This window comes from Lycium barbarum, chromosome 3 (assembly GCF_019175385.1).
Source record: "Lycium barbarum isolate Lr01 chromosome 3, ASM1917538v2, whole genome shotgun sequence".
In the NCBI taxonomy this organism is placed as follows: Eukaryota; Viridiplantae; Streptophyta; class Magnoliopsida; order Solanales; family Solanaceae; genus Lycium; species Lycium barbarum.
The window spans coordinates 8504718-8516097 of NC_083339.1; the positions used below are offsets into that span (position 1 = coordinate 8504718).

General features: G+C 33.8%; 1 protein-coding gene across 1 annotated transcript; it reads left to right on the top strand.

Moving 5' to 3' along the window:
- The first annotated feature begins 294 nt into the window (after positions 1 to 294).
- LOC132630163 (uncharacterized) lies at positions 295 to 10389 on the top strand. Its single transcript, XM_060345739.1, has 6 exons — positions 295 to 529; positions 2723 to 2858; positions 8185 to 8269; positions 8362 to 8409; positions 9449 to 9570; positions 10004 to 10389. The coding sequence occupies exons 1-6, from the start codon at positions 376 to 378 to the stop codon at positions 10122 to 10124; spliced, it is 666 nt and encodes a 221-aa protein (XP_060201722.1). The 5' UTR covers positions 295 to 375; the 3' UTR covers positions 10125 to 10389.
- Positions 10390 to 11380: the final 991 nt, after the last annotated feature.

Consider the following 11380-nt stretch of genomic DNA (forward strand, 5'->3'; position numbering starts at 1 on the left):
TTGCGGCCTTTGAAAATTTGGCGAAAATTTCTGGCGTTTCTGGTTAATATTTGTTCTTAAGTTTTGGTTAAATTTGAATTTAACAATCAAAGTTTGGTAAATATTTTAGGGACCAAAAGGCTCACTTTTGACAAAAGTAGAGGACTACAACTGCTCAGTTGATACTTAAGTGACTATTTTGAATCTATTACAAATATAAGGGACCATATTTAGACTACAACGTACCTTTCTTATAACGACGTCGTAATAATACCTCATCAGTTAAAAAAATAAAATAAAAAATACACACTTCACATCAATCGCAGCCACTGTTAACACACTTTGCTTTCTTCACTCTTTTACTCTCAATTAACGTTTAGCTTCATAGTTTCCAAGATGATGGGTTTATTGAGAGTTGTGATTAAATCCAACCGTCCGATTCAAAATCAAGGGCTCATATTGCCTCTTAGCAGACAATTATCGACTCAAATGGAAACACCTCAACAGGAGAGCAACTCATCTGATCCATTCCTTCAAAACCCATCTACTGGTACACATAATTTTTTTTGTTGTTGTTTATATTTATATGTGAAGTTCACTTTTTAGTATATAAAAGAATAACCCACTCTGACTATTTAGGAAAAATAATGACCCGAAATAGGCCATGTTTGTAAAATTACCAGAAATGACCCAATTTGTACCCCTCACTTCAGAAGCCTGTTTTATATTTGTACTCTCATTGCAATTGAAAAAAAAATGTTGTATATTGTTGTATACAATTAAATTTTCTTGGATATAAACACCTCTTATACGTTATTATACACTGTATACATTGTTATACACTTTGATAAAAGGTTGATATATTGTCTACTCCAGATGTATAAAGTTATAAATTGTGAAAAAATGGCTATGCGGGGTGTGATTTTAAAATATGGCTACGCAAATGTAATTTTGTATGTTAGATTGTACATTTTTGAAATTTCTCCTTTTTTTAATGATTTTTAAAAGTGTTTAGATTGCATATGCATGATGCAAGAGATTATGGATACCCTTTTGCTTATTTGTGTTCTTGCACAGTCTTGTTAATTTACCTGTCTTTTCTTTTTCCAAAAATTTCAGTGTTGGGTTTTAAGGTTTTTTCTGTTTTTTTATTGTTTTTGTTTCTTGTACTTCGATTATTTTATTCATCTGTGGTAGCTACTACTCCTTTTATCAGACTGCTTTATCATGATTTTGCCATGCTTTCTCTTGAACCGATTCGGAAACAACCTCCCTACCTTCCGAGGTAGGTAGGGGTAAGGTCTGCGTACACATTACCCTCCCCAGACCCCACATTGTGGGATTTGACTGGGTATGTTGTTGTTGTTGCTGTTTTCTTATTGTTTGAACATTTTCAGTTTGCTCCCAACGATAATGGTTTATTTTAGACTCTTGTCTTCTGGTATAGAACAACGGAGAAGGGTAAAACGTTAACGATAAATGGGCTGGGCCTAATTGACTCAATGTATTGGGCTTTTGCTTTAGGCCCATCAAGAGGCTACGCTGGGTCTTTAATTTTGTTCCTCAAATTTGTGATCTTTAATTTTTGGCCTTCAGCATTTTTGGCGCGGCATAATTTAGATTTCTCAAGGTATAGTTTATGTTTAATTTTGGCATATGTATCATCACATCCACATAGATTATGCGGTAAAACTTTCAACACAACATAATCTTAAAAATACTACAAAATTTCAAAAAGTTGATAATTTTGAAATTATTGTTTAGTGGTTATGAAGGAATTTTATTAGTTATTGGATCGTATATGGATATTCCAAGTAAATGTGACTACACTTGTCCTTATTTTGTACTCTAGCTCACTCTTGATAAGTTTACCTGCAAATCGGTGATCTAGGGTTTAGGGTTTTTGCTGATTGCTTATTGTTTGATCATTGTTAGTTTCCTACGAGGTAAGTATTTGACGTGCACATTGCGATTTTAGAGACTCATGGCAGTGAAAGTATTTTGTTGGATTTAATTTCATTGAAAAAATTTGTGAATTTAACACTTGAGTGGAGGCAATGATCATCAATCAATCAACTACACCTCAATCCACACTAGTTGGACTAATAGGGGCCAGCTGTATGAATACCTTGTATCCTTGTGACCCGTGTTCCTATGAGTCCAACTGTTATATCCTAATTTGGCAATTTTTATGCTAACCATCAACCTACTCCAACCCCTTCCTTTATCCATGTCCGAAGCTTAGTCTAGTTATGGTTCACGATACTCACATGGATCAACCACTAAAGAAAGGAAAAAGAAAAGCATTAAGTGGGAATCGATCCTTGTTCCTATGGGTAAATAACTTAGCACTCAACCAAGTGCAACGTTTAACCTTATTGGAGGTTGGAGCATAGGGGCCAATAGATAATAGTGGATAAATCCTTTAAAAAAAGCATACATTTACTTCATCAAAACAAAATTCTAAAAAATATGCACATAAAATACCTAATTTGACGGAAAGATCATGGGTTCATGCGGCCCTGTTGTAGACAATATTCAACCGTTAAATAAGCTACGGGTCCCAAATACCCACTCCTTAGCTTTAATTTCCATGCATGTGGAGTGGATGGTTGGTTTTAGTAAGGGCAAGAATTATTTTACATCAGGATACTTTTGTAGGGTAGTAATGGCTGTCTTGCATCTTTGTTCATGCCAAATTCATATGAAATTGATCCAGGATGTTGGTCTTTCTATTTCCCAGGTTTGGTTTATGCGAGAATTCATGGCATCGGAAGGCATACAAGGAAGAGTGACATTATTAGCATGATAGGGTCCTCTAATTTGAGCCAAGATGACGTTAGATTCGAGTACAACGCGAACTATGCTCCAGTTGCAGTGTAAGTTTCTTCTTTTATGATATATGGTTTAACAATATCTATGAGGAAATAAATCATATTTATCGTGGTTTTGATTTCTGAGCACCCAAGGGTGTTATTGAGTTGTCAATGAAGCTAGAATGGATCATGGCCTTACAAAAAACTCTTGGTGATTTCTTTTCATCTTTCTAAGTCTCGATGGATAGATTTACCCGGTATATGTGTTAGATACTTTTGTGAGCATCTGAGTGCTTCTCAAAGGTCGTAATATAGACCTCCTTGTGATGATCGATTGACCGTGCTCTCTAGCAAGGATTATGGATTGTTCCTTCTTTTTATAATTATTATTTTCAATTTTCCAAAACCATTTCTTCACTTAACTTGCTTTCTACTGTCAAGCAACAGGATTCTTTAAAAGTTACCCTTAAATTTTCAAGGCTCACAGTAGCCCCCCACCCGCACCAGCACCACCAAATTTTTACTCTCTTTCTTGAGTTACCGAACTGAATCGCCATACCCAAGACTCAACTTTCTAACTACAAAAAGACTATTAAATTGTAGGCTTTTCGCTAAACCTGAGCCATCACTACCATCCATGGTGGCCGGGATCATATTTCAAAATTTTACTTCTACTATCATGTAAGTTTTGTTTCTATGTTTGATGAAGAGCACCAAATTAACTAAAATAAGATGAGTTATCCCGCCGTATCAAGAAAATAGAGTAAAAAAAGAGGAGCAAATGAAAACCCATCTAAGTTAAGCTCTGTTAGTATGTGTTCGTGTATGGGGGTAGACGGTTGGGAGATGGGTAGAGCCATAAGGAAATGGGAAGATGGGAAAAATACAAACGAAAAAAACCAAATATTATGTGGCAAAACACGTGGCAGCGTGTCTCGTCTGTTTGGACAAGAACGTAGGAGTAATAGGACCTTTTGGAGGGGGTATTTATGTATTATCCCTTTAATCATTTATGTCCTAAATACTGGAAAAACAAATTGCGTTCAAATAGTTAAAATGAGACATTTTGATGAAGAAGTATAGTATAGTAAATTGTGCTTCCAAGTTGGCCCAATTAAAACTAACATGCTGTCCTAATTTCAGATTCATTGTTTTCTGAAGATGCATGTGAGATTTGAAGATACCTATCCTCCGATCCATAGCATTTTGCATTTGAATATCTATATAAAAGCAGAGGCAAACTCACCTCATCAAGCCAAGTGGCATAACCACAAAAAGTCAAGTGACACTTTTTTAGGACAAAGCTCCAAAAGATTTGGAGTTTAGAAATATAAAAAAAAAGTCCGAAACAAATAATAGGGTGTTTTTGCCACTTGGCTTAATGTGATGCTTTATATATATAGATGTTCATCAGTTTACGGCTCCGACCATATTTTTACAGTACATACATTTGAATTTTAGATAAACTATAATTTAATTTAAGAATTATCTTTTTAATCTCATAGGATAAAGCAAAACTACTGCCCTTTTACTGGACAAAAGAGAGTATAAGAGATGGTATCACTTAAAATCATTATCCTTTAAACTTCACCATTAGAGTAGGAGATAAACGCTCTAAGCCCTAACAGCTTAAAGATCTTCATGAATTTAAATTTAATATGAATATCTTTTAATTATTTATCATTATCCAACTTAAAATTGAAGATGTATATCTTTTGATTCTTTGTCGTTATCCAACTTATCTGCAATTTAAATTTCACTTTAAATATAAATCATTTATCTATAACCTACAGTTTTTTACTATTTAGATTTTCGATATGAATTACGTTTTCATTCTTAAATGGAGTAGTATTTGATGAAGACTTGCTGAGAAATTTTTCTGCCCAACTCAAGCTTGTTTATGTGATTATGCATTATGGTTTGATTTAATGCTTAACACTCAAATTTTACTAATATTTGGCTATAGTCTTATTTACTCAAATCCGTTTCATGAATGCCCTATTGAGCAACGTCCTATCTGAGGGGTCATTATTAATGAAAATTTATTGTATAGTGGTTGAATTCTGATATAATATCTGTAGCAAATGCAATGAAGAAATATCTATTGTATTTGGCAGATTTTATAATAAAATGTAAAAAACAAAAAAAACTTCTCATTCATACTTTTGTTAAATGTAGAATACAAGAATACAATATAACCCCTTGGGATGCAGCCCTTCCCCGAATTCTGCTAATGCGGGGATGCTTTGTGCATCGGGCTGCCCTTAGGTAAAACAATTAATGGGGAAAAAATAGTCAAAATATTACAGTAGAAAAAACAATGTATACATTGGAGAATTAGAGAAAAAATTAGGGTATTTATACTGACTTAATTTAAAAGATAAAAACAAAGTAATAAATACTCTAAATCATTATTATTCACAAATTTAAATAATAGAATACCGAGAAATAGAATAAAGATTTAAAAATAAATAAAATTTCAGGAGCAAGAAAAATCATATATATCGTTATAGTAAACAGAAAATGATGATCAATAATATAAGTCAAGTGGCAAATTAATATAATGTCACTTGGCAATTTAACAACAAAGTAATGGATATTAATGCAATAACGATAAACAAAAAGCAAACAAGAAAAAATTAAACATTTCAATGTAAAGATAATTAATATTTTCCGCGCATCGTGCGGGTACTAATACTAGTGACAACTAATATATGCTAATTAAACATTTATGGGGGGAGAATTATGAGGTCTCAAGTTCGAATCCCAGTGGTAGCAAAAACACTAGGTTATTTCTTTCCATCTGCCTTAGCCCTGGTGGGCAAAGTTACCTGGTAACTCAGTGAGTTGTCGAGGTGTGCATAAGCTGACTCAGACACCACCACAAAAAACATGTATGTTAATGCACATCGGTCGTTTTATTTGTATCTAATTCTAGAGTGTTATGTTTTAAAGGTTAACCACTAATATTAAAATACTGATGTGCATTAATATTAAAGAACAAATATACGTTTTTTTTTTTGATGACATGGGAACCCTCAGCCGCTACCCTTAAACCCAGCTCCTATGCAATAGCTCGCAAACCACACAGGAGAGATAACCCGCACTAGACAAGCCCCATGCGATGAGCTCGACCCAAAAGGCAAATCTCCTGCTGTCGTAGGCAGGAGGTTTCGAACCTGAGACCTCCATAATGAAAGCCCCATGCTCAACCAATTGAGCCACCCTTACAGGTCAAATATATGTTAATTTAATAGCATATTTTAGCAGTCACATTCAAAATGCAATGGGTCGGTTTTTCTCTCAATGCAAACCCATGTATATATTGTCCACTTTGGTCTGACAGAACTTCACGGATCTATTCCTTGGGCTGAGTCCAAAATGTTATGGGTTGATTTCATCTGCAACTCTGACATGCATCTTCGGAGTCCAATGAATTTGAAATTATGCACCAAAAATTACCATTGATTTCCCTTTTCCGAATTCGTCAGTTTTAAATAAACCACAAGTGTAACTTATATACCGATAAAAAGATAATCTTAGCATTACGATCCTTGAATTATTATTCTCTATATTACTACCTCTGCATAACTTAAACCTCTGCATAACTTATTTTTAAACCGGACGACCTCTAAGGGGGTTGTTTGGTTGGGAAACAAGTTATCCTGGGATTATGATATGGAGATATTAAATACTGACAATATTATTTAGTAGATATACTTTTACTAATAGATGCTTGGTTGACTGGATTAAAAGTGGGATATACGGAGAGTCATATGAGATATATAAAATAATCTCACAATTATCCCAGGTTTATTTGGTAAAAAATTACCTGTACCGGTGTTCACACCAATCCAACATATGTAATAGGTCTTGCATATACACTTTTTAACACTTAACCATATGCATTCACTTTGATTTGCTAATTCTTAATGTTCCAGAAATGATATGCCAACAAATACCTTTTCTCCTCAGCTAACCAAATTCTTCTGGCATCTTATAAAATAGTTGTGGTTTTGATTTCTGATTTGGACTTCCTTAGCTTTGGAGACCACCAATATAAAATTAAAGAATATTTTGGTTTTGATTTCTGATTTTGTGACTTACTGAAACCAGGGAACCAGCATTCAAGAAAAATCCTTGTAATATTCATGTCATAGCTAATTTATCAAAAAAAAGGGTATTAAGTTCATAGCTATTAGGAACATTACTAATGCCTAGAGATATATGAGTTTTTTTCGGGATTTATTAATTATGGAAGAGAAAGGCCTGTTTTTCATAACCTATTAAAAACTCTATCAAATGCATTTTGAGTATAAATTATTTTCCCCCCTTTAGACATTGCCACATGTTACATACTTAGGTACAGTAGGTAACTTCATGTAAGGATCAAAGTATAAGAACTTGGCGGGACATAGATTCTTTGTAAAGGAAGTCTTGTCATTTGTTAGCAATATTTGGAGTCATATTATTTTGTCAAAAGCTAAGAATGAATAACTAAGAGCGTAAGGGCTACTTATGCATACTTATCCTAATCCAGCACCTTCTTAATGCTGGCAGATGTTTATTAACAAAATACTTCACTTTTACCTATTGGAAAAAACTAAGGGGTCATTTTGCTTAGAAGCAAGTTTGTGGAAATTAATTATGTAGGGATTGTAATGCAAGGATTAGTTTGTCATGTTGCGGTTATGAAATAAGGACTATAATGGAGGGTTCCCTTGTCATCAAAAAACGATATAAAACATTGATTGCTACATGAAAGGTCATGATTGTCATTTTATGCTGCATAAAATAGTACATAGATTCCCACATAAGTTATGCAGTTACTATTTATGAGGACAACTTAAAAAGTAATGAAACAATGTATAACTACTGCAGAGTTTATAGGAACAATAAAAAAAAAAAGGTAACCAAACAATGCATAGTTATACCTAGGCTAATACATGTATTACGCTACCTTATCATATTGCATGTCTTGCTTCATTTTTTACATGATTTTTAAGGCAGGATTGGTTAATAGCTTGTTGAGTTAATCTGGGTTACACTACCAATACTTAGTCAATGCAGGTAATAGATTACTTTTCAGTTTGTACCAATTTCTGAAGGACGAGTTTTGTCACAGTTGTTTCCTTTTCCACCAATAGTTCTTGAAGTTGTCAATTTTGCTTGTTTATCCTTTTATCTTTTCGCGATTTGCACTTAATGTGAAGAATAATTACCAACCTTTAACTCCTTCATGTATGCATTTTTTCTGTACTTAGTTGTTTGTTTGAACGAGAGAGTACTTTTAGCTTTCTTGTCTAATATTTATTTCTTGGCTGTTACTGCTTTATCAGAAAAGAAAATGCTTATTACTGCTCTATTATCTGTTTTATCTCATGAATAGGATGATTCAGTTCCCTTCTCGGAATGCTTATGACGCTTCACTTAGGGCAGTTCTTCGGAAGAGTCGCTTATTTAGAATGGAGAAGGTACTGTTTTCGAATATACATCTGCTTGATTATTAATATCTGGAGGGTTGCATGCAAAATTATCATTTCCTTTACCTTTTGGATGATTATAGGCTGATCGTCAGCAGTGGGACACTTTGCCACGCTATGATGGAAAAACTGTAAGTTGGTCTCTAATGTTTATGGTCTTCATCCTTTTTTTCTTTTCTCGTTCAGCGTGTTGGAGTGTGGTAAATGGGGGTGGAAGGGCTGATAACAAAAATAAAAACCTCAAACTAATAAGAGAAAATTTCATCCTATCTACCTAAGCCTTGGTGGACATAGACACAAAGTTACTCGGTATATTGTGCTGGCTGGTGGGAGGTAACACTTACCATTGTAAGAGTTGCGGTGTGTGTAAGTTGGCTTGGATGCTACTATTATTAAGAAAAAGGGTTAATAATATTTCTGGTCCCTTAGTTATTGGTAAATCCTGATTTTAGTCGCTATAATATATGACTAAGCACATTAAACCTTCAATTAATTGAATTGTGCAATTTTATCCATTTGCTGGTGAATATTCACAAATTTAACATAATTATTAACTGTTTCAACACTCAATGTGATATGTTAAACTTGTATTTTTACTTTATATTTGATGGTAATATAGTTCTGTAAATACTCAAATATAACATACTTTTTACATGAAGGGACCAAAAACACACATTCTTATCATGGTAAATCCTGATTTTAGTCGCTATAATATATGACTAAGCACATTAAACCTTCAATTAATTGAATTGTGCAATTTTATCCATTTGCTGGTGAATATTCACAAATTTAACATAATTATTAACTGTTTCAACACTCAATGTGATATGTTAAACTTGTATTTTTACTTTATATTTGATGGTAATATAGTTCTGTAAATACTCAAATATAACATACTTTTTACATGGAGGGACCAAAAACACACATTCTTATCAATTGAAGGTTAAATATGCTGAGTCATATAACACAAGGACCAAAACAGAATTTCTCAGTAACTTAAGGACCAAAAGTGCTATTATCAGTTATCACAAAGAAAAACAACGAATTTTTCTTTCTTTCTGAACGATGAGGTTCATGATAAATTAATAATACAACTCAATTCATTCATTTGTAATAGTGATACAAAGCGCTTTGAAGCATAAATCTAATTATGATTGTCGGTATTATCAGATTTTATTGCAAGGGGTCCCTCGGAACGCAGTGCCCGATGATGTGGAACGCTTCCTTGCTGGTTGCCAGTATGATTCATCATCAATCCAAATGTTTGCCAGACAACAACGAGCTTTTGATAGGTATAGAATCTTTACCACTCACATGTTGGACTTGCTCTATTTACTCTATGGGGTCGTTTGGTAGGGTGTATAAGAATAGGACGGAATAGGGTGTATTAGTAATGTTGGGTTTAGTAATGCTGACATTATTTTTATCGACTGTTTGGTTTGTTGCATTAAATAACATGAATTGCATAATTTCTAAATCGTACTGAATGAGATATATTAGAATAGGAATAGTATTGGTATTGCTAATGCTATGGTTTACTATGTATATAAGAATAGTACTGATAGGGTGTATACGTAATACTGGTATTAGTTGTACTAGACTTAAATTTGCAACCAAACATTGTACTAAAATTTAGTACCAACATTATTCTACCTAGTACACCCTACCAAACGACCCCTATGTGTTCTCTGTTCGTTATATAAAATGGATTTTTGGCTTATGCAGACCACCAGCAAGAACAGTCCTTGTGGAGTTTCCCTCGCATGCTCTAGCTACACATGCATTTATTACGAAGAACAGAGGCTTTTGTCTTAATAACCAAGTTGCAGTACGACTTCTTCAGTAGTCTCATCCATCTGCAAGATAATCTACTTTTTTGTTTCCTTGTTGGTGATGTTAGATTGCTAGGATGTGGGATGATAATTTTAAATGTTTGGATCATCGGGCTGCTTGTCCAGTTTTCAGTCCTTCCGAATGAGAACTATTTTCATTTACGGTAGAAAAAGCTGAGATGATATTCAAAATACTATAGCCTTATTTTGAATAACATTGCTTTGTGAAAACTGACCAAAAAAGAGATAATCTTTTGCTTGGATTGTTTGATCTTGCCAGCAATTGTCCTCGAAATGATATTGGCTGTCTTAGTTGGCACTGTAAGTTTTATTCACAATTTATTGATTGAAGATCTTAAAGTTTGATGATACTAGCATCCATTGGACTGTTGTGGTGTCAAGAACATTTTTGCCTTTTAGTACCAGGCCACCAGCTAACATAATCAGAAAAAACGAGAGTGAGGTGTTCTCTGTATTAGATTTTGTACTGCACCAGCAATGGGGGTCATTCGCACAAATGCCCCGAGGGGTGGTCTTTAAATTTTGCCTCTCAAATTTGTGGTCTTCATTTTTGCCCTTCCAACACTTTTCGCGTGGCATGATTTTAGATTTCGTTTCGCTCGGCATAGTTTAGATTATATCGCACAAGTTATGCCGGAGACGGCAAAACTTTCTAACTCATTAAAGTAAGGGCGCTCCGGCATAACTTTCTAACTCATTAAAGTAAGGGCGAAAATTAAAGACCACATGTATGAGGGAAATCCGTGCAAAAACTCTATTTCCTTTCATCATTTTACATTATCTTTTATAGATACGTACTACTAGAAATTCCATAGCCAATTTTTATATATTCAACTGAATAAGTTGTACTAATATTAGCCCATTTTTTGTGGGAGAATTATAATAATACATACTAGCAACCAGATTACCCATAAATACACATAATTAAATTAGGGGAAATTTCATAAATATACGATTGGGTCACTTACATTACAAAAAAAGCTCAAAACTTACATTGCAAAGCTCTAACTCAAAACTCCCCTCTTCTCCCCTCTCTCTCCATTGCCTCCTACTTTTTCGTTTTTAATTTTTTTTTTTTGTTGTTGGAGTTTGCCACTGCCTCATTTTTTTATTTTTTTGATAGAGTATTATAATTCATATGCCCATATACACTCATATACAATATTATACAACATTATAATCCTATACTCATATACAATATTATGCACTAATATACAATATTATACAAAAATTATAATCCATATACCCA